General features: G+C 44.6%; 1 protein-coding gene across 1 annotated transcript in view; it reads right to left on the bottom strand.

The window, feature by feature from the left end:
• The window catches only part of FAM184B (family with sequence similarity 184 member B), a gene marked incomplete at both ends in the record, with an annotated part of 62596 nt that overhangs the window by 23983 nt on the left and 14441 nt on the right, over nt 1–24172 (bottom strand). Inside the window, 6 exons of the mRNA XM_084233381.1 lie at nt 559–666; nt 3155–3265; nt 7590–7796; nt 8381–8520; nt 10309–10444; nt 11301–12053. Of these exons, the coding sequence (XP_084089507.1) occupies nt 559–666; nt 3155–3265; nt 7590–7796; nt 8381–8520; nt 10309–10444; nt 11301–12053 (1455 nt within the window). The remainder of the gene's footprint in view (nt 1–558; nt 667–3154; nt 3266–7589; nt 7797–8380; nt 8521–10308; nt 10445–11300; nt 12054–24172) is intronic.

Here is a 24172-nt window from a genome sequence, read left to right as displayed (position 1 = left end):
GCCAAGGAGTCCAGCAGGCCCAGGGAGTTAGAAGAGAGGCAGGAAACAGTTTCTCCCTCAGAGCCTACAGAGGGGCCCAATCTGCCAACACCTTGACTTTGGACTTCCAGCCTCCAAACTGGGAGATGATACATTTCTGAGGTTCAGGGCACGCACTCATGATAGCAATCCTAGGACAAATCGGATGAGCTTCTGTCCCGGGGCAGCCTCCTTTGGGGCAGTGTCCTGGGGCAGGCTAGGTTGAGAGTAACTGATGTTAGGGCTGCAGAGGTCAGCGGGAGGAGGGGGGCCCTCTTTAGCTGAGAGCCCCTTTATTTGCCAGCCACGTTTGCTCTCAGAGTGGACGAGACACAGCCTTGTTCTTTTTCAGGCCACAGGGATAACTTACTCAGAACTATTTTCTTTATGGTTTTTGCACATGTGGATTTTTTTTCCCAGGCATTTGGCAGCTCTGAAGGGGGTAATAAAAGAGCTCATTAATGCCACTGGAGACACCGAAGTGCTGAAAGAGAGAAAAGAAATTTCCCTTAATCAATGCAGAAAGAAGCCAGGGGTTACCTGGGTCTCTAACACACTGCAGCATTGGCGGTCTGGTTCCTGGGGTCTTTCCTTGCCTCCTGGGGAGTGTGCCTTATTTTGCTGGATAAATTCTTCCAGCCTTAAAACCTGAAAGAGAAGAAAAGAACCACTAAGCATGAAATAAAGGCTGTGGTCACCAACCTGGGGACTCATTCTCCTGAGTCAATTAGTTCTGGGGAGAGCGCCTCCTGAGACAAACTCCAAACTCACTTAGGCCATTTCTAATTAGCTGTTTGCTTGGTCGCTGCACAAGGCGACACCGGGCAGGGTTACACTTCCCTTCAATTATTTACATGCAGGTATTGACACGAGCTCTGGAGGGTGGCATTTGCTGGTTTCCTACCATCCCTGGAAGCCCGTTCTGTTTCCTTTTTTTTTTTAAGTTAGTTGTTTAAAAAGAGACAATATTTAAGAATTAAATATTTAAGAATAATCTCATAGATAATATGAGAGAAGGGAGGCTAGGAGAACTCTTAACTTGTAATGCCTTACTGAGGATGGTGACCATCAGTCAACTAATTACAGAGCATCAGTTAAACAGACAAACTTCCTTGCCTTCAACTCTGAAAAGAACAACGCCAATAACCATAAGGGTAATGGAGACATTGTTGACAAGTCTTCGTAAAAACCTGGTTTTCCTCAGGCACCAGGCTAGGTGGGAAGGAAGAGGGTAGGGTGGAGTGGGGGGCTGGGTAGTAAGATAATAAAAGACGGTCCCTGCCTTCAAGAAGCTCATGTTGGAGGTAGTGGGGAGACAGATGACGGCAACCATAGCGACATTCAGGTGAGTACAGACACTATGATAAGAGCAACATGAATGTGCCAGGCACCGATTTTAGCTTTCTATGGTATTAACCCCTGTAAGGCACTACTGCAAAGAATTTTCAGCAATCAGCTCAGCTCAGCTCAGGGAAGTCCAGGGCAGCCTTAAGGGTTTTGAAGGGTGACTAGGAGTTGGTCAGAGGCAAAGGCAAGAAAGAACACTCCAGACAACACGACTAGCAGATGTGCTGGAAGTGATTCCAGCATGAAGCAGTGGACATAACAGGGCAGAGTCCAGGGGGGAAGTTCTGGGGGGTCAGATTGAGCCACATTGTGAATCATGAGTAGATCCAAGATTTTAGGGAGAAGTAGAGCTTGGAGCAGACTTGGTTTCAGAATGGTAGTTCTGGAATTAGCTGGCCTGGGGAGAATGTGGAGGCAGGAGATAAAGGACAAGGCTCTTGCAAGACTTTAGATTTCACAGAATGTGAAATGTGCTTTCAGAATGTGCTTTCTATTTGACATGATGAATATTGGAGGAAGAAGTATCTAAGGATTGTGGCACTCCTTTTACTGCATCTTGCTAAGGTTTATGAAATATTCAAGTGAGTCCTGTGTGGTCGTTTATGTAATATCAATAAACAACCTTTTAAAAGTCCAGGAGAATCATTCCTAGCGTCTTGACCAAAGCAATGGTGTAAAAAGGCAGGGAGGGGGGGCGGGCAGAGAGGCTTAGGCGTCAGGACCCACCGGATTTCACAACAGACAGAATGTGTTGGTGGGCAGGGCAGGGACTTGGGGTGAACACGGGAGAGCAGGGGAGGCGGATATGGTCAGGATGATTCTTCCATTCCTGGCTGTGGTAAGCGGGTGGCTCAATAATGACACCATTACTGGGGAGAAGTGGAGGATGAAGAGCAGATCTGAGACACTTGGTCCAAGGTCAGCCTCTGGGTCGTGCTTTGCCAACTGTAAACACTCAGGTTCTGAATGATGCTGGTTCACCAATGAGTAGTAAACTGTACCCCAGTGGGTATTAGTGGGGGCTTAGAGGTGGGGGTGGGTAAAGTCATATTACCTGGGTTTGAATCCCAGATCTGCTACTTGTTACCTGTGTGACCTTGAGGAGGTTATTACCTTCTCTGTGCCTCAAGTTTCTCATTTGTAAAGCAGAGATAGAATACGTAAAGGAAAAGAGTTAATACATGTAAACTGCTTAGACAGTATCTTAAGTTCAGTAAGGACTCAAGGGGAAGGAAGAAGGACAGAAGGGGACCTAAGGGAGGGGAAGGGCATGGGGAGGGCGCCATCAGGACAAGGTTGTGAAGGGCAGAGCTGGACTCTGAGTGGTGACCTGAATGTACGTACACGTGCTGATTTTCAACAATGAACTTCTGAAACTCATATGCTACAACGCAATGTTATGTCAATAATAAAAGGTAAATTACTTGGGCTATTACTCAAAGAAATAAAAATCAAAGCAAGAAAGAGAGCGGGAATCACAGGTTTACCAGGACCAATATCAATTAGCACCACAATCAACATCAGCAGGCTCCTGCAGCCTTTTTAAAATTATGGGACATTAAGTGTTTTTTTATAAATTTCTAGAAACCAGGCTCTGCTACTTGCCGCTAAATCTGTGCCCCCCTGAGAAGCCCCCCTTCCTGTCGAGCCAAAGTCCTTTTCCCTCATCTCAGGATGCTAGCTGTGACCAGGTCAGGGCAGTGTCCCAAGAGCCAGGCATCACAGCAGATCAGAAGCTGCCAGGGCCCAGAGCCACCTCTCCTAAGCATTGTATTTAGTCGGAACCTACCTCAAGCAGAGAATTCTGAAGTTTCACATTTAGGGCTGATTTCTCTTCTTCCAGCTGTTTTATTTCATTTTCTGATTTCTTCTTCACTTCCTCCAACTGTGCTTCCACCTCCTAAGTGACAAAGGAAGAGTCAGCCACATGGCAGGACACTGACCTCTCAACTCCTGTCTCACTCCCCAAGAGTTTCAAAGGAGCTTCAAAGAGTCATAAAATACTATAAGAGAATATAACTAGAGATGTAGAAAGTCAAAAGGAAACAAGTTAAATTCACACCAGGGTGTCTGATTTATGACGGGGGGCAGAAGGGGAGCTCCTGACTTCTTTTATAGTATCAAGTGAAAAAGGAGACAATTCATTACTGCAGAAGTTCTCAGTGTCCCGTAAGTCAAAAGTCAACTACATTCTCAAACACAGGAAAACATTAAAAGGAGAACTACACTTCTCCTGTGATTCTCTCAACAGCATCCTTACTCTAGCTAAAGTGATGGAGCTGCTTCCTGCATAGTCCTTCACTAAAGGCTGAAGGGCCGTTAGGGGAGAGGTGGGGGGTAGGCAGGAGACGCAAACAGGATCTGACCATATAGGGTCTTATAAACCACACTAATGAAATTGAAGTACATTGTGAAGATGAGAGGGGCTCTTTGGAGAGTTTGAAACTAAGGTTGAGTTTTCAGAAGACTGTCTGGAATGGAGAAAGAATTAGGTCAAACGAGGAAATGGATGATATGAGACCAGTCACGAGATCACCATACGGTCGACAAGAAATGGTGGGTGCCTGGGTCAGTGTGGTACCTCTGAGGAAAGAGGAAAGAGGAGACATGCCAGGGCCACTGCAGAAGAATCAATGGCCTTGATAACTGATTGAATGCAAGGGGTGAGAGAGAAGTCACGTGCGATTCTTGGGTTTCCGACTTCGGCATCCCCAAAGACATAACCATTGATCACCTGGATGACACTTTTACACTATCTGTGGAGCCAAGTCCAGTCCAGGTCAGGGGCCCTGGGGTGGCCATTAGCATTATCCCTTAGGGTCAGCCATTTAAACGGGAAGAAAAGAAAAGTGATTAGATCGTCAGGACCACATGACCTTGACACTTAGCATATAGTGTCTATGAGGGCTGGTTGATCTGTGGAGTTCATTTCTATAGATGATACATAAACCACCCTTTTGTTCCAAACAAGTATAGATAACTTAAACAGCCATTAGAAACACAACCATACCCTCAGCAAATATCCTGATATTTTTACTTCATTAATTAGCTTCTCATTTACTGAGCCATTTATTGAACAAAGGTTTTCCTTAACTTGCTTCCTGATACAGACACTCACTACCTCTGCCAAGACATGTTCACTGAAACAATGCAGTGGAAATTCCCCTGCAAGAATTATTTTTAACATAAAGCAAGAACTATTTCTGATTCCACACAGCCTAATTTACTAGGGTTCATATAATCAATCACAGCTTTAGCTGTTTCCTTGACAAAGGAGCTACAGGGCAATAATTTCCCCACAGATGGAAATAACATATTTCATCAGTAAGTTTTGCAGTAGGGAGACTCCCTTTAGGTACAAAATAATGTAGCTTACTGTCAGAAAACATAATTCTGGGTCACCTGGAGAACACAGACTAGTTGCCAACTAAGTCCAGCTAAGTCCACGGTACCCTTGAGGATTCAACAGGAAGTTCTTATTCTTCTAATGCAAGAGGAAAAAAACCTCGAAGAACCTGAGGCTAAAGAAGGAGACGGATGCTTTCAAATACATAAATCCTATACCTAAGGGGCATTCCATGGGGCATTAATTTATAGAATTCAAAGTACTTTCATGAACTTTATTCTCACTTAACTCAGGGAAAAGGGCTTTATTGCATCCATTTCACATGAAGGAACACCTAAGGCAAGTGTGAAAGCAGGACCCACACCTGTCTTATGCTTCCGTGTCTAGGTTGTTCACAGTTACAGTAAATTAAAGAAAAGACACAGAATGACCCACTGTGACAGGAAGAACAAATGAGCAACCACAGAAAATCACCAAATAGAGATTTCAGTGGTGTTTTAAAGGAAAACACATTAACTTTTTTCAAGAAGAAACATTGCTATTTGGAATGTATTTATGGTAAAATTCATGATGCAGCAAATGATTCAACTGGTACAAAGCCTAACATGTCCCTCTGAGAAACTAGCTCCAAAAGTACTCAATACATGGGCTGTTAGACTCATGAGGGGTGACGTTTGGGTAGCAGGACTACAGTGGCACAAGAGCAAGTGCTCTTCAAAACTCATTCTAGCCAAGCTCAAAAATAAGTCTGGAGAAGACTTTTATGCTATTTCCATTTTACCACCATAAAAAGACTAAAAAGGATGAAGCTGGCTTCAAGTAATTTAATTGCTTGCCAAAACCAAATTCAGCACTCATAACAGGATAATAATAACACCACCTAGACTTTCAATAAATTAACATCGTAATGCCCAGCATCTAATCAAAAAATGTGACTCATAGCCTGGAGAGAACCAGTCAACAGAAAAAGATCCTAAAATGAGAGGAGATGAGACTGGTAAAAGAGCAATTAGAAATATCAGGGCCTCCCTGGTGGTGCACAGGTTGAAGTTTCAGCACCATCAAGCTATGACCAGCCACTGCAGCATGAGCTCCATCACCAGCCAGTGAGCTGAACCACATGGCGCAGCAGACCTCTCCTGTCTCCCCGCTGCTTCCCTCAGCAGTGGCTTTCAGTAGATCTGCCTGTTCTGTTCCCCACTCTGTCTCTGGTGAGTTCTCTCACCCCTTTGCACTTCTGGCCTACACCCCAGTTCTTGTATGCATAAATAAATAAAGATAAATCTTTAAAAAATATGCACAAAAATTTCAAGGAAAATGTAACATAATGAGATGAGGAAGGGAAACTGCATTGAGCATCAAATGGAATTTGTAAAGCTGAAAATTATGATATTGGAAATGAAAAAAATGGGACTTAAAAGACTGGATGATGAAAACAATGAGTGCACTTGAAGACACAGCAACAGAACTACTCAAACTGAAACACAGCGACAAGAGGCTGAAAATAGAATGTTGTGGAAAAACATAGAAGAGGGGGTGGCAGGAGAGAGGATGGATTTAAATTTCCAAACTGGATAAAAACTATAAAACCACAGAACCAAGAATTCTAATGAATTCCAAGCAGAAAGACAAAGAAAATTGCATTGTGGCATATCGTAATCAAATTGTAAAAATCAGTGATAAAGAAAGCATTCAGAGAACAAAACGTCATATTACACACAGAAGAAAACACATAAGAGGTTGTCAGCTTTCATCAGAAGAAATCCAAACGCAGCTCTGTCCCTTTTAGCCATCAGCCCCTCCCTTCAGGGAGTGGGACTCGGAAAGCTCCACCTTCTATGGTCAAGTTGGCGATGACAGCCATCCATTGACTGGGGTGCTCCTCACTGTTCTGCTTACAAAATTGGAAGATCGTCCATCTGCTACCTCAGCGCACCTTCCTCCACCAGGAGCCTGAAAATGTCAGACTGATCTTCCCACACTCCCTTGCAATTCGGGCATGGCCATGTGACCAAAGCCTCACCAATCAGATGCATCCACCCCAGATTTCGAATCAAAATCTAGTAAAAAGTACAAACAAGTCAGACTGCCAAATGCAGTCTCCAGGGGCAGCAGAGCCAATCATTCCAGAGAAGTGCTCACCAAGGAAACTTTCCGCGTCGAGAAACATGTTCTATAATATAACGGAGCACTGTGCTATGCACACTCAGCACTGTGTTATCCAAGCTGGTAGCCACTAGCCACATACAAGGCTATGGAACACTTGAAATGTGGCTAGGTCCACTGAGGAGCTGAACTTTCAGTTTTATTTAATTTCTTTTAAAATAATTTTTAATTGATTTACCATTGGTTTACAGTTAAATTTTATCTAATTGCAATTAAAGTAAATGTAAATAACCATGTGTCTAGTAGCTACCACAATAGTGCAGTTCTGGAGGCAATGAGGAGGGCCCAGGGTGGTGGTGGCAGCAGGTCCTGGGCTCACAGATGGCAGGGGTGTTATAAGTGAGGAGGCTGAGGCCCACAGAATTCCCCACTGCACTGCCCAGGTTAAAAGCCTGGCTGTGGCCACCAAGCTGAGGGCGGCTGCACTGGGATCTGAATCCAGAAAGTGTTGAATTTCCTTACATTAAATGATGCCATGACACAATTCCACCCCACATCAATGACTCCCGGCCTTAATGACTCACAACTGTCTTAGGGGTCCTGGTTTCCCCCACAAAGACCTGAACTCCTCCTGGTCAGTGAACCAGCTGATATCTATACCCAGCAGGAGCACACTCAGAGCTTGAGAAAGGAAAGGAGAATAAAAGACAAAAGGAAGGGGGTGGAGGAAGGAAAATGAAACCCAGCAGTGCCCGGCAAAGGGGCTTCTCACCTTCTGCAGCTTTTTCCTTTCAGCCTCTACCGAGGAGCGAACCGATTTCATTTCCACCGTGTGTTTCTTGACCAAGTCTTCCAGGCGCTTCACTAGCTGCTCTTTGAGCTGTTTCTTCTCCTCCTCTGTCTGGATTTTGATTTTGCGAAGATCTTCTTCATATTGTTGCTTCATATATTCCTTCTCGACACTTGCCTCTTTTTGGGTCTACAAAAAGAAAACGGACCTTGAAAACTGCTGGGGTGGGGGGAGGTGAGGAGCAGAGAATCACCATTCTTTTTGGTACAAAGTTCACGTTTTAGTGTTTATAACCTGATTTTGCTACACGGATCACAAATTATGATAACATTTACAAGACTGTATATTTGATATTCATGGGAGACTTCACTTGAGCCAGGATGGAGAAAGGGCTCTTTGGAGACATGTATTCATCGTTACAGGATCAGCTATTTCAACCCATACCACAGAGGTCTGTAAAGAATGCTTTGTTTGGACTGGAAACATATTGGGGGCAGGGTGGGGGCAAGGAGATTCTAAGCAAGTTTCCAATTTTCCAGGAGCCAGCGACAAAAAGATGGGAACATTCTGCTATAGTCTCAGCCCCCTAGTTTCAAATAATGTGAAGTTGGCAGGGTGTTGGCTAAAACCTCACTCCTGCATATCCACCCCTGAAAGCGTGGGACCTGCAGGTTCCAAGTCGATCCATCTGCTTGGGGATTGGTCTCCACCTGAAGCTCTTTCCAGGAAAGCCCCCCGTGACTTCTCCACCCCAGGGCTGGGTCAGACACTACCTGTGTTTCTGTGCCTCCTTTCATGCATGGACACTCCTTGGGAAAGGTCTGATCCTGCTGAGGATGAAGACTACCAGCTTCCAAGTCATTTCCTTCTCCCAGGACTTTATTCTCGGAAATGAGCTCCGTCTTCATGTTATCTGCAAGCATAAGCTCCAACATCATTTGGAAGGCCCTTGGCCTTTGCCTGGTGTCTGCGGCTTCCCGCAATTTGGTCCCTATTTTGCAATTCCACTATTTTACCCACCACCTTTCCATGTAATCTTGCTCCCACAGGTGTTCAAGCATGGTCAAGGTGCCCATCTTTGCTCCAGTAATGACCTGATTTTAAATAGCTGAACTTCTCTTCCTTCCAATCTTCAAATATAACCTTTCTGTATTCTAAAAATATTGAACATGTCCCTTGACATGTACACATTCAATAGGAAATATGATAGGAATTTAAAGGATAAGACAAAAAATGAATATAACTAGAACTGCTCATTTTCTTCCCTTATTCCCTGAGATACTCATGCCCTACTTCTGAGACCAGTGCTCTACACCCTCCACACACTTTTGGTTTCAACTACAACCTCTCTTCTCCACACTTTTCCATACCATAGTGATTTCTACTTTTCTGAATGCTTCAGTCCCTGCTACCTGGTTCACATCTATGATGACAAAGTGTGCCCTGGGCTATAAGGTCACTGTCCCATGAGGTTCCTGGAGGCATACGTCCACGTTGTACCTCCCAATATCAAGCTGGTCACACTGTAGGTATTCAAGAACTTTCCAATAAGGGAGCCTCCTAGAGGAAACTTTAAAATCAGATGTTCTCAGATGCAAATACTGGCTCTCTCACCAACTAGTTGCTTGGCTGGCCTTAAGCTAGCCACTCAACCTTTGTCAGCCTCATTGCTTCACCAGTGAGGTGATTCTGGCAACATATATGCCACAAAATTATAGGGAAGGTCCACTAGTGTTACTATGAAATGTTATTAAAAGAATATATCAATGAATGACTGGATTAAGCAGATGTAGTATAGATACACAAAGGAATACTACACAGCTATAAAAAGATGAAATTTTGCCATCTTTGACAACATGGGTGGACCTGTAGGGGGTTATCATAAGTGAAATGACTGAGGAGAAAGACAAATAACAGATGATTTCATTCATATGTGGAACATAAAAAATAAATCAAAGGAACAGACAAAACCAAAATGAAACAAACACTATAAATTTGACTGCAGACTTGAGATTACCAGAGGGGCAGAGTAGGGGCTGGGAACAAGGAAGGAAGGTGCCCTATGGACTGTAGTCAAAGATTATCAGGGCTTCGCTGGTGATCGTGGTGTGGTAATATACCTCTGAAGAGGTGTGAAACTATACCCAAATCATATGCAGTGTTACTAACATTATGTCAAGGAAAACAATAAGGAAATAAATAAAATGACTTGGTTAAGCATTTTCTGAGCTATGTTTAATAATCATACTCAGGCACACTTCTCTATTTTATTTCTGACTTTCATGGGAGTGCCTCTAGGGTTCCATAATTAAATATGATGCTGGATATTTATTTGAAATTATGGTGTTTAAAAGATGCCACCTTCTCAATAGTTAGTACTACACAAAAAAAAGAACAAAGTGCTATCTGAGCGTGGGGGAGAAGCAGGTGCTGAGAACGTTAGGTGCTGTGGCCAGCATGGGGGCAAAGTCTTTGAGGGCAAGACGTCCTGTGTATCATGCCTTCACAGATCTGGCCTGTGGCAGCTACCTGGGTCCTGCAGGCATTGGACTCGCCCAACAGGCAGGTCAAATCTAACATCCCAAGCCTCCCACTCTGCCCTTGTGGTTGGGGGATGGTGGACAGCAGCAAGCCCTCCACTCCGCTGTCCACCTAGAAGCCACCTTTTCCTCTGTAAGAAGCCAGAGACAGGGCATCTCACCAGTTTTCTGCATTACGTGACACTCCTGCAGTATCAGTCTGTCCTTGGCCACTGCCAGCTTCTCCCCGAGTTTTTTGGCAGTGCTTTTCAACTCTGAGTTCTCCTGCCGAGCCTCCTTGAGTTGCACATCCAGGTCCTAAACAGACAGGAAGTGACTTGTTTCTCCAGTTTCAGTTCCGAACAGACTTCCCAAGTGCACAGACTTCAGATCTGAAAGGTGGGGACTTGCACAGCATAACCCCGTTTCTCTAGAACTCCATGGCGAGATGTACATTAAAGCCTTCCTCATGCTGTGATGGGCTGTGTGACCTTGGGCAAGTTATTTAACCTTTCTCTAGTGAAGATGAAATGAATAAAATGCCTGGTTCAGAAAAAATGCTCAGGGAGCATGAGAGATATCAGCTGCTGCTACTTTTAGAGATGGGGCTTTGTGGGCCTATGGGATCACATAACTGATGGGTTAATGGTCTGACTCGCCACATACTCCCAGGCATTCTAACACAGGCAAGTTAATACAGAATGGGCAGGGGCTTTAGAAAGCGGTTGAATTGAATTCAAAAACATAGCTGCGAGTCCAGCTAGGCAGGTCCTCATGCCTCTCAGTTTCATCCTGTCTTGTCATCTGTAAACTGTAAGTGTCTAAGCTTTCCACGCCCAACTCGCCAGGGTTCCTGCCTACACAGCTGGTTTTCAGAAATAATTGCTGAATGTAGTTGAACACAGTGGGGATAAAAACATTTGCTTTGGCAGAAGGAAGTGTTTCAGACAGTGCCCGACACATAATAAGGTGTTCACGACGAGGGACCAGGTTAGTGCCCCAAATGAGGAAGACTATGGGGTACCTTGCTGGTGGGTGTGGTGAGGTAATAAACATCTGAAAATGTGTGAACCTGGACTTCTGAACCATCTACACAGTGCTGTAAACCAACATCAATGACCTCAAAGAAGAAAATCAGTTTAAAAGGAAAGAAAGGTAGGAGATCTTGCTTTACCTGAATTCTTTCCTTCAGCTTCTGGGCGTACTTTTTCAGGTCACTTATCTTGCGCCCTCTGTGCTCCAGGTCACCTTCCAGCTTCCTGACCTGGGCCTGCAGGGCCGACTCCTGCACCTGGAAGTTCTTGCGGAGGTCGGTCTCCTTCTCCTGCCACTGCCACAGGGCCTCGCTCACAGACCGCTGCATGGCCTGCCGGATGGCCTCGTTCTCCCTCTCGTAGTTGGCCTGCAGCTCCTCGGCCTTCCTGGCGTAGTCCTTGCTCAGCTGCTGGTTCTCGGCCCGCAGCCGCTCCACCTCCAGCAGGACCTCCCGCATCTCGGGGCCGCGGCCCGGCTCTCCCTTTGGATCAGGGCTCTCCTGGGAGAGCCGGCCCCACTGGGGCGCCTCATGGCTGGTCAGGTGGCGGAGCCTCTTCTCGTAGTCGGCTTTGAGCTCCAGCATCTCCTTGGAGAGGGTCAAAACCCGCTCGGCATGCTCGGCCTCTACCCTCAGCTCCCTTTCTTTGGTCTCCAGCCTGCATGAGGCTGACTGGGCGAGTGCCTCCTGGGTGAGCCTCTTCTGCAGCTCCAAGGCGCTCTCCAGGGCCTGGATGCGCTCCCGCAGGGCCTCCTCATCTGCACGGCCCTGTTCCTGCAGGAGCCGGGCCTGGGTCTCTGCCACGGCCATCTGGAGCTCCTCCTGGTGGGCCTCCCTCAGGGCCTCCATGCTGGCCTCGGCCTCGTCCTGGCGGGTGTTCAGTGCATAAATCACCTGCAAGGAAATGCACAGAGCTCAGTCAGTGCGAGGAGAGTGGGTGTGGGTGAGGGCAACCGGACCAGAGAGGTTTCTCCTCCATGGTGGTGACCACACTGATCCCCACAAACGGCACCTGAGAACATCTGTGTGAAGTGAGGTATTAGAAATTGCCCCCAGGACACACCAGTAAGGGAGCAAGGAAGTGGTGTGAGCAGAGCGAGGTGGTGATACTGTGTAAAGCCCCGGGGAGGGTATCTGAGATAGCATTCCTGGCCGGGATCCCTAGAGTGCCTTGGAAACCCAGTCAGTGCTTAACGCTCTAACTTATTTAGGAAGAACACCTGGGGATGCAAAAATTTAAAACAGTGAAAAGCTTGAAAATAGAATTCAGCTCTATAGTAATAGGATTTTACACCATGACAGAGTAGGATTTACTCCAGGCATGCAACGTTGACTTAACACCTGAACATCAGTCATTGCAACAAGGACAAAAGCCACAGGATTGTCCCCGAAGACACAGGAGAAGCACTTGACGAAATCTAACACTCCGTGAAAAAAACATGCACCACACTGGACAGAGAAGAGAACTTCCTCAAACAGATCAAGGGCATCTGGGGACAACCGCACATTACAGGTGAAAGACTGAATGTTTCTCCATCACTTCAAGAACAAGACAGGGACACGTGTTGCCCTGTGAAGAAGAGAGTGAAGGAAGGCAGGAGTATGGTGGGTCGCTGAGGAATCAAAATGATATCCTGGCCTGAGCAACAGGAAAATGTTCACTGAATGGGAAAATCCGTAAGCAGACAGGTCTTGGGAAGAAAATCAAGAGTTCTATTTTGGACAAAATTAATTAGGTGAAATTAGCCCCAAGCTAACTTTGGGGTGGCAGGACAAGAGATCAGAGGACCCAGGTCTCCGGCAAGGTGAAAGGCCATGCCAGCCAGACAAACCTAATTCTGTCACTTGCAGACAAACCTAATTGTTTGAGCAATACACTTTCCAAATCTTCTCTTTTAAAAGTTGTTCAGGGCCTCCCCTGGTGGCGCAGCGGTTGAGCGCTGGGCTGCGAAGCTGCCTGCAGCCTCTGCAGCGCCGGTTCGATCCCTGGCTGCCGGCGAGGGTCCCACATGGTGTGACAGACCTCTCCTGCCACCCGCTGCTCCCCTCAGCAGTGTACTTCGGTCCTTCTGCCTGCTCTGCTCCCTGCTCTGGCTCTGGTGAGTTCTCTCACCCTCCCACACTTCTGACTGTACCCAGCGCTTGTATAAATAAATAAATAAATCTTTAAAAAAAAAAGTTATTCAATTATTATACTTCTTGCAACCTCGTTTTTCTGTAAAAAAAAAAAAAGAAAGAAAGACAAACAACTCAGCTCTTGTTCTTTTGAGGATTAAATAGGATCACATCTCTTGGGTGTCTGGCACTTAAGGGGTCTTCATTAGCTTTTTCTTCCTTCTCTCCTCTCAGCCTATTCCATCAAAAGGACACATCCCTTGTTTTTGGAGACACAGTCTGTTCCCCTTCCCCCGTGTCTGAAATTGCTGAAATTTTGAGCAGACCCACCGTCTTCTGGGTTTCGTGTCTTGGCGCGCACTTGGCAACACCTCCTACCACTGATTGACACTTGCTTTCTTTTGCTTGTCACCTACTAAACAGACACATCAGAGTGAGTGGCCCAAGCCTCATTTATAAATCCACCTCCTTGGGAGGAGGCTGACTTCAGAAACCACCAAGGGACATGAATAATTCACAGCCAAATGAAATATGACCAAGTTCGAAGTCTTCCCAAGAGCTTTAGAAATCCACTGCTAATGGTTTGACTTTGGAGAAAATTTCAGCAGGGGGCCTGTTAGGGTTGTTGAGGTTGAGTATTGTAGGTATAACAAATCTATAATTAATGCATTATGAGCATCAGATCAGATTCAGAGGAAAGTTTGCATCAAGTCTAGGAGCAGGAATCAGAAGTGAAATGGGAAAGGAAAAAAGTAATACTTGTTGAGTGCCCAGGGTATAACTTCACTGGACCAGGTGATTTGTATACTATTTTTCAATTACTTGAAAAATCACAATTTGCCTAACAACAAAGTGGAGTTCACACCTATCTTACAGACGGAAAAACTGACATTGGGTCATGTAGGGGTGCTACAGTATGCTGTTTAGAAGAGGCACCAGACCCTGCTGGCCTGGATTTAAATTGTAGCTCCACCTCTTTCTAGCTGTGTGACCTTGGGTAAGTTATTGAGCCTCTCTGATTCTCAGTCACCTAATGTCTGGCATGGAGAGAGCAGTAATTACCATATAGATTTGTTTGGAGAGAAAAATGACATCATGAACCTAAAACCCTGAACAATATTCCTGGCACAAACACTTAGGAAATGCCATCTGTTATTGTTTTTACCACTATTAATATTATTGCCTATAAGATTATGCTAAAATAATGTTAAAAAATAATGCTAAAAAAAACACAGATGCAGGGAATGAAGCCCAAATCCTTCCAGATCCAAAATTAAAAGACATAGAACTATGAGTTTTGTTTTAAAAAAAAAAAAAGCAGCTGGCAACATTCATTCAGTTATTTTTGCAGCATTTACTGCAGTGTTAGGCACAGGAAAAATCAAACAAATAAGATCATTCTGTTGAAGGGCCAGCAGAATGTGGCAGATCACATTATTTGTCCATATTATTTTCCCTTCCTTGCTATGTACCTCCTCGTCTATGCACAGCATTAACTCTTCTTCCCTTTTAGGCATAGGTGTGTGACTTGCTATGGCCAATGGCATGTGAGTGGACTTGTTACAAACAGAGGCCATACATGTGTCCATGTGTTAGACTTGCCCTATTGTGCTTTCATCATCTACAATGAAAAAGAACATGCAGGGTAACCTCAGGTGCTAAAATGAGAGATATGTGGACTCCAGCCCAACCCCTGGAGTTAGCCTGGCTCATCCAAGCCCAGCAGAGAGCAGCCAACCTAAGCAAGAAATGAACCACTGTCCCTGCAGGCCACTGAGGTTTGAGAGTTGTTTGTTATACAGCACTATTGCAGGAAAGCCTAACTAATACAGAGAGAGAGAGGCAAGTAAGCCAACATTAATACATTTATGGGTATTTAATGTGCTTTGCTAGAAGTCTTTTCTTTATGCCAGGCATAAAGAAAAGCAGAAGGGAGGGAATGAACTCATTGTTCATCCCTTTTCTTTCCTGCCTCATCATTATTGGATCAACTTCATCAACATTTCAATGTACTTTAATTTTTATCATTAATAAAAACCTTCTTTTGATCTCACCCCCAATTTCTATACTCCTTTATTGCAAATTCCTCAAGCACTGTGTTTATACCCATCGCCACTAATTTCTCATCTCTCCTCCCCTGAGCCTTCTCCAATCATGCTTTCAGCCTTAGCCACCAAAACAGGTGGTCATTATTTCACTAATGAACTTCCCTGATTACCCAGAAATCCTTGTTGTGGCCATATCTTTCCCTGCCTGTGTTTCTCCATGTCGCTTTTATCTGACATGTTATAAATTTAACATTAACATGGAGAGCTTTTTGCTTATTTGTATTTTGAGCTATATGCAGGTAGGTTTTTTTTTTTTAATTATCAGTTATATCTATAATAGAGCCCAGAATAGTGCCTGACATGTGGAAAGGACTCTGGGAATATTTGAATGACTGAAATATCTTTTTATCCTAACAGAAAAGCATCAAAGGACAAAGGATACTTGAGTTGGGTTTGGAAAGATGAGCAAAGTCAGCTAGGTAGACAGAAAGGGGAGGAGAATACAGATGGGGGAGAGTATGAGGAGCAGGAAATAGCAGAGCATGGAATAAAGTAGACTACAAGGGGACATCTAAGGGAGTCCTCCTGGCCAGAGCCAGGGGAGGGGTGTGACCAGGAAGGGGCAGGCAGCATGACCCAGCACTGGCCAAGTAGGCAGAGGTCAGACAGTGTTTGGCAGCTGTGTTAAGGAGTTTGGGCTTTATCTTGTTTACACGGCACATGGCGATCTTGCAGACTCCCTCGCCTTACCCCAGAGATCACCCCGTCACAGGTCTCAGGGGAGGCCAGGATCTGCATTTTTAACATTCAATTGCTTGAGAACTCAGACTCTGAAATAAGATGGATGCATACTTTGGGGGAACTGTGGTTCATGTGTCAGGCAGGAAGATTTTCTTCTAAGATTCTGCCTCTCTAGAGTAATGGGGAATACAACTCTTTGTCAATTTGACTGGGCTATGGGTGCCTGAATATGTGGTTGAACATTATTCTGGGTGTGTCTGTTAAACTATTTCTGGATAAGAGTAACACTGCAACTGGTAGGCTGAGTGGAACAGATTGCCTGCCCCAGCGTGGGTGGGTTTCACACAATCCATTAAAAACTGAACAGAACAAAAGGCCTGGCCAGGGAGAATGTACTCTCTTTGAGCGTTGAGCTGAGACAGCATTTTCTATCCTCAGAGGAGTAGGGCATGAGTTCCACTGGGCCTCAGCACTCAAATTTGTTGAATGAATGAAATATCTCTCCAGACTAGGATTAGGATTTTCACCCCCAGCTCTCATGGGTCTCCAGTTTACAGACCGCAGATTGTAGGACAATCACGTGAGCTCATTCCTTATAAGAAATCTTTCTCTGTCTATCCTACTAGATCCTTCTCCGCAGAACCCTATCACCCTCTCTATTCTTTTCCTATAAGCTTTGAGGTCCTGATAGAAGGGGGCAGCGAGGGGACTGCAGGAGGCAGAAGATGAGCTTAGGGAGGGGCATAGGCTGGAGCTAGAGCAGAGAAGGGCTCCACAGCTACCAGCAAGGGTGAGTGGCAGGGCCGCTGGCCGAGCATGAGGCTGCAGGGACTCACCAGCTTCCATGACTGAGGGGGTGTCCAGGCCACCTGTTGTGCCAAGATGGCAGGCACGGGGCAGGTTCTCTCTCAATTCGAGCAGACAGGTAAAGGAGAGTCCAGAGTCCTCAGTGGCTTTTTCAGGCTTTAATGATCATTCTATGCCAACTGTAGTGCGGCAACCAGTTGCAGGGCAGGCAGAGGGCTGGGGGCCAGGAGGCCACAAATCTGTATGCTTTTCTCTTTGGGCTGTCTCTGGCCTTCTCTTGTGCTCGCTTTCTCTCTCAGCTGTCGCTCATGTCCTGTCATAGCCCTTCTGCTATCGTAGCCGTTCTCTGTGTGATGCCACCCTTATAGCCTCAGTCTCCAGGCCCAGGCATACATATATGTGTGCCCACACCATACTCCAGATGTCCACAATCAGGTGTGTGTGCCCAAGCCCACGAATCCAAGCGCTTCCTGCACTGGCACAATCAAGGCCGCAGGTGGTAGCAGCAGAGGCCAGCGGAGTAAATGCCTGACCATCTTCATCTACCCCATACCACCCCACTCTGGAAGAATCAATCCTGGAATGCCAGAGCAGGCACAAGCCAACACCACTGCCCTAGTCACCCCCCTGCGTGCAGAAGGCTGCCCAACCTTCCTGACACCAAGTCAGAATAGGGGACTAGCTCCATCTAAGAAGGAAGTCCTAAATTGGAGTGCTGAGACACGTGGGAGGGCAGAGGCGCGGTAGCAGCCGCCCCTTCCTTTATGGAAATGGACTGAACAGGTCTTGAATAAGGCTGGACTCCTGCAAGCAAATGGGCTCCAAATGGATTTCTCGATGGAGTCCAAGACGCTAATTAAATCTCCCCATCACCCACCAGAGAGCTGTTGCTAGGCACCTGGTTGCACATGGCACGGAGCCGCCAGGCATAAGCTTCTGAGCAACTGAAAACCCAAATGTCTCCCCAAGCAATTTAGACTGAGACGTCACTGGAGGGCGAGGGCGGAACCCGTGGAAGGCTCTTAATTAGAGCTCCTCCTCCCACACTCACACACCTGCCTGCCTGCTAGGGCGTGTCACCGCTACGTAACACGGGGCACCTAGGAAGGGACCATTTTGTCCTTCAAATGTTGAATGTCTTGTTTACAGCTTTTTGGAAAGCAAAGCAAAGGGTAGCCCCCTTCCTCAGCCAGCCGGTCAGCAGATATTCATGTGAGTGAGTGGGATGTCTTTTGTGAATAAAAGCAGTATCAAAAAAAGAAGGGAGTAGGATCAAAACAGGGGTGGGAAGCGCACAAGGGACCATGGTGATGGTTCACTGGTGAATGGGTGGTGGGAATTTCTGGGACTATAAACCAAGAGGAAAATGCATACATTGTACAAAAATGTAGAATGAATGATATAAAATATATATAAAATTAAAAAATTAAAAAATAAATAAAATTCTAAGAAAAAATCTACACATATCGAGTTACTATGTTGTGCAGCTGAAACTAATATGTTATATGTCAATTATACCTTAATAAAAAAAGAAAAAGAAATCTGAACACCACTTACAGGTAATATTTAACAGAACTATTTTAACAGAAAAGTAAAAAGTTGGGAGCATCCAACTTTATCACCAGCACACCAGGGAAGTCGTACGAACTCAAAAGCAGAACTAGCAGTTCTTTGGGTTCACCTACTTAGATGATGATTTTCCCAACTTAAATTCTGAAAGCAGGTGCCGTGTGCCCATCTAGATAGACATGCACACCCATTTGTTCCATATAGGCAACAAAACAATGAATGTTCACATTTTTACAACATAGCTTTGCAAGGCAAACCTCACAACACAGAAGAAATACATTGGCTCCCCCATTCCAAATGGAATTTCATTTCCTCTGTTGTTGTGGAGGGTGGGGGTGGCGGGGAAATCTCTTGAAACATTTTTTAATCCACTTATTGCATGTTCTGCCCTATCCTCAGATAAATAGTATGATTCAAGCTAGATACTCTTGTCTAAACCACACCTTAGCAAAACGGAATGATCCATTTATGGCCCTTGGGCCATCTTTGCCACATCTTCCCAACCATGGCTGACTTCGTTTTTGTACTTATATAATATTGATATGCTACTGTGCCATGAACCCAAATGTGTCTGACTTTAAAATCTTAATTCTCTCTATTGTAACACAGAGTCCCGAGCCTGAGACGCCATCCTCTGGATTAAGGCAGGCAGGCTGAACTTCCTGGGCAGAACTAGCCCTCAAGTAGTCACACCATTTGGCCCACCTGGGGAGGGTGGCTTCTTCCCTCTGTTGATTTCCTGGTGTGTCTCTGCCCTATTCCTACCTCCCTTCCTCGACCACAATGCATGGAAGTCCTCCCTCCAGACAGAGAAATTGCAAGCCCTCTCCCCTTAGCTGCCCTCTACAAGTTCTTTCTTCCTGTGTGAAGATCTGGAAAGAGATGTGATTTTTTTTTAAATCTACTTCCTTTTTTTTCTTAAAGAGGTTAGGGGAAATTTATCCCATCCCTCTCCACTCCCCCATAATATCTACCCATGCCTTGTTGGTCCCCTTAACACACCATACCATGGACCGAGGTGGAGATGCCCATTTGTGTTGGGAAAGGCAAATTCACAAGCAGAATCTTTTGACCTCAAATCCAGTTACATTACATTGGCCTTGGCATTGATCTGAAGAACATGAAACCATCAACTCAAAAATTCAATGCTCGTTGATAGTTGATATTTATTGCAGCATTATTTGCAATAGCTAAGACAGAGAAGCAAGTCAATTGCCCAACAACAGAGGACTGGGTCAAGAAGATGTAGTACATTCATACTGTTCAGCTCTAAGGAGCCATGCAATGTCACCATTTAGAGCAAAATGGCGGGAACTGGAGAGAATGATGTGTACTAAAGTAAGAATGACAAAGACAAATACTGGATGTTTTCATATAGATGAGTAAAACAGGGACTCATAACAGATGAAGTGACAAAGCAAAATAATTATAACCTGGCAGACACTCATAAACAAGGTAAGGTTTCTGAGTTAAAGAGGAAGGGGGAGGGGAAGGAAGGGCCAATGTGGTATAGAGGATGTTGGTGGGGAGGGGGGGTACTTAAAAAAATATACAGCTTTGGTCCTAAACACTTTCTTACGTAGAGCCCAAGAGCCCACAGGCTGTATGGGGTCTACGGCCTGGTGTGGGAATAGCGTTCCCTGGCATAATGTGTGTGCCTTTGCTCTGATCAGCCTGTGTGTCATGGCCCTCAGGCACAGCGCCAGCTTCCAGCATTTCAGACACTGCAGGGTGGGGAGGAGTCCTTCAGCTGCACAACTTCCCTCTACGGGCAGCTGGGCATTCCCTCACTAGTGGTGGGGACAAGCTCACCGCTCTTCCTCTTCTCATCGTGGGTGAAGTGTCCCATGCAGTGCACTGCGTTTTCCTTGATGACTTCAAAACCAAGACACAGGGGGCAGAAGGGCTTAGACCCCCCACTCCTGGTGGCTGGAACAGTGATGATCTTTGCATCCTCTCTGTACCTGGAGTCCCCTCTTTGGCGTGGCACTGGTGGCTAACCAGTGCACCATTGGTGTCCTGCTTAGTTTATTCCAAGAATCTCAAGTTTTAGCAGGTAGCCTACTAACATACTTTCTCTTCCAGACTCTCTTGCGCTGGTTGTGGCTACATGGCTAAGATCTACTTCATGATGGGTTAGCAAGAGCATTAGGTGGGCTTCCTGGAAGTTTCCTTAAATGGGAGGGAAAGCCCCATTTTCCCCCCTCTCCTCTCCGACAGTTGTCCTGAGGATGAGGTCTACAGCTTGCCTGGCTTCCAAACCAACCTGCAACCGTGTGCCTCTGGTCCTCTTTTATGCACTACAGGAAAAACTTCTAATTTGTTTGGATTTTTCTGCTCTATGTAGCAGAACCTACTCCTAAGTCATAAAAAGTGCTGATGTCTTGCTCTCTTCTCTAGAGTCATGGTTAAAGAAGTTTCAGGCAGACTGCATCGACAACAATGGTCCCAATAGGCGACAGCGTCTGTGTGCAGCAGCTGTGCCATCTCGGCTCGTGTAATTACACCCTATGACACTGGCACAACAACACACCTGATGAATATTTGCTAAACCATTGAGCCATGCATTACTCAGAAAGTGTCCCCTTCAGAAGCTGTACCTTGCACAGTGCTGGGCACAACACAGGTGCTCATGAGAAATGGCTGATGAATCCTAAACCAATGTGTATATATTCAACAGACCACACCACAAAGCAAGCACAAAATGAATATTATATACACATGCATGAAACTCATATAGATATTTATGGCTCAGGGAATATTTAAAAAATCATTTTATTTTCATTGTAAAGGTAATACATTATCAAAGTAAAAAAATAAATCAAAAGAACCACAGTTTAAAAAACTTCTCCTAATTAAAATGTCCTGTATTTTATTTTATTATTTTTTAAAGATTTATTTTTATTTATTTATGCATACAAGAGCTGGGGTGTAGGCCAGAGGTGAGGGAGATGAGGATTTACCAGAGACAGAGTGGGGAACAGAAAAGGCAGATCTACTGAAATACACTGCTGAGGGGAGCAGCAGGTGAGACGGGAGAGGTCTCCTGCGCCATGTGTGTCAGCTCCCTGGCTGGGAATCCAACTCTTACCATAGTGAATGGTGACAGCTTGATAGCACTGAGACTTTAATCCCTGCACCACCAGGGAGGCCAAAATGTCCTTTATTTAAAAAAAGAGTACATATATCCTATAATTTTAGGGGGTCCATGTGCATTTGATGTGCATCTATAAGACTTATACATAATATGGACTCTAATTCAGGTTCCCCTAAGGTAAGGAAACAGGAAGCAAGAGATGAGAAAAGAAAGAAGCCTCAACAGAAACACATCTAAAAATTGAAAGGTCAGCATAAATGATAGATTCTGCATTTGTTGTCTTGAACATATTGAGCTTAAATAAGCATGATTACGTATCTTACAAAACATCAAAAGACGAATAATATCACCTGTATCCGCACAAGTATGAAGAAACAGACACATTAGCATTCTGGTCTGCTTCCTGCCACGTTACTTTTATATGTAAATATTTTAAGGTATTTATTTTAAAAATTGTGTTCATGGTATGTATTCAATTTCATTTTCTCACTTTTATATTTGCCATTAGAAGTGTTTTTTTCTTCATAAATATCTACATAAATGGTTAATGTAGACATAAAATTTCATCATGTACTGCAATCATATTTTATTACTACATATACTTATTGTTGGAAGTTGAAGTTATTTCCAATGTTTTCCTACAAATAATGCTGCTTAGAATAAAGGTTTGCATTAGTGCTCTTTTCATATTTCAGATTGTTCCCTTAGGATGGATTCTCAGAAGAGAAGGAAGGTACATGACCATGTTTAAGAGCCATCATATTGTCAAACTGCTTTTGAGGACAGAGGGACCATTTCAGATGGTCTCCAGCTTAAATCCTGTTGCTTTACCACAACTTCACCATGACTGTGTTTCTGCTTCCTTAATCTTTATAAGTCTGTTGGTAAAAATTGTTGATTTACAAAACTACCATGAGATACCATCTTACACCAGTGAGAATGGCACCTATTAAAAAAACTAGCAACAGCAAATGTTGGCGAGGTTGTGGAGAAAAAGGAACTCTTCTGCACTGTTGGTGGGAGTGCAAACTGGTCCAACCACTATGGAGAGCTGTGTGGAGATTTCTGGACCTACTAAACATAGAGCTTCCATATGATCCAGCAATTCCACTCCTAGGGATTTACCCAAAGGACACAGAAACATCAATTCCAAAGAACACCTGCACCCCTATGTTCATAGCAGCACTGTTTACAATAGCTAAGCTTTGGAAACAGCCCAAATGCCCAAAAATAGATGACTGGATCAAGAAGATGTGGTACATATATACCATGGAATATTACTCAGCATTCAAAAAAGATAAACACATGCAATTTGCAGCAACATGGATGGCACTGGAAGGGATCATGCTCAGCTCAGGGATCATGCTTATAGCAAATAATAAAAAAAAATAAAAGTTCACTATAGCAAAAGTAAAAAAAAAAAATTGTTGATTTACTTTCTATGGTCTTATTTTAATCCCATGAACCTTGACTCCCAGAGTAGCCAGTCAGCATCGATCACAGATGTAGAAGACATAGGATAATACAACTATTCATAAAAGTCAACTATTCATAAAAGTCATTTTATCTTTCAGTTAAAGAGGCTGAATGATGGGAAAAGTCCTGGAAAGGGTGGCTGGCTGGGCGAGTGAATATTATAGATGATGGTGGGGCAGGGGGAAACTTGGTAGATGAACACAAGAATAACAACAACCCTTCGGTTCGTTGCTCTGTTCACAGAGCCGTGTTCTTAAAGTGGAAGGAAACTGTGGAGATCTCAGCAAGTCAAAACTCTTTTTAAGTGTGGCTCCATTTCATGGGCTGTGTGGTAGACAAGCACCCCAAAATTAGACCTCAGGAGGACAGCCCAGGTGTCCCAACAGTTTGCTACACCAAATTGCAAATGTTATTTAAAGAAAAAGAGAAAAATATTTTCTACAAGACAGGTATGTAAATAAGAATGATAACGAATTCCCAAATTGATAAATGGCTGTACTCACAAATCAACCGTCATTACTGAGAGGGGGAACAAAAAACCAAAAACTTGGCTTATACTGAATGCAAGAAAACTGTCCTTGTTAAGATGAAAGACAATGAGATAAAAGCAATGCAGCTGTTTCCACTGGGGTGTGCCTGCAGTGACACCTGAATTCCTGTCCTAACCTCAGCTTTGTCCCTGAAAGTAGCAGCGATTTCTTCCTCTGCTCACAGGGTTCTATCTTGCTTGTTCTATCGGGCTTCAGTTAGCAATACTGAGATGCCCCTTCAATTTGATAGCTGGGCTTTTGGTGCAGCTTCCTCCTACCATTTTATCCTCCCCTTCTCACCACATTGGGGCTCCCCCCGTGGATCCCCTATACTCCACATGGTCCCCTCCATGCCCATCAGAATCCATTTGTCTCCTAATCTATCAGGAGTCATGTCAAGTTATTCCTAAACCTGTATTAGCATAAAATTATCTTGAACATGTTTCAGGAATAAATAGCTTCTAAGACCAGGTTTTTATGAAAGCAGTCTTAAAACTCTCAGTAACTATTTTTTACTCAAATGAAAAAGTAAAATGTACTGAAAGGTGATACACTACTTTTCAAATATCTATAAGGCCATTTTTCCACATCCTTACTTAGATCAGTTCTGCTATTGTGAATAATTTCCAC

This window comes from Talpa europaea (assembly GCF_964194135.1).
Source record: "Talpa europaea genome assembly, chromosome: 5".
Lineage (NCBI taxonomy): Eukaryota > Metazoa > Chordata > Mammalia > Eulipotyphla > Talpidae > Talpa > Talpa europaea.
This window is presented reverse-complemented; position numbering and strand designations above follow the sequence as displayed.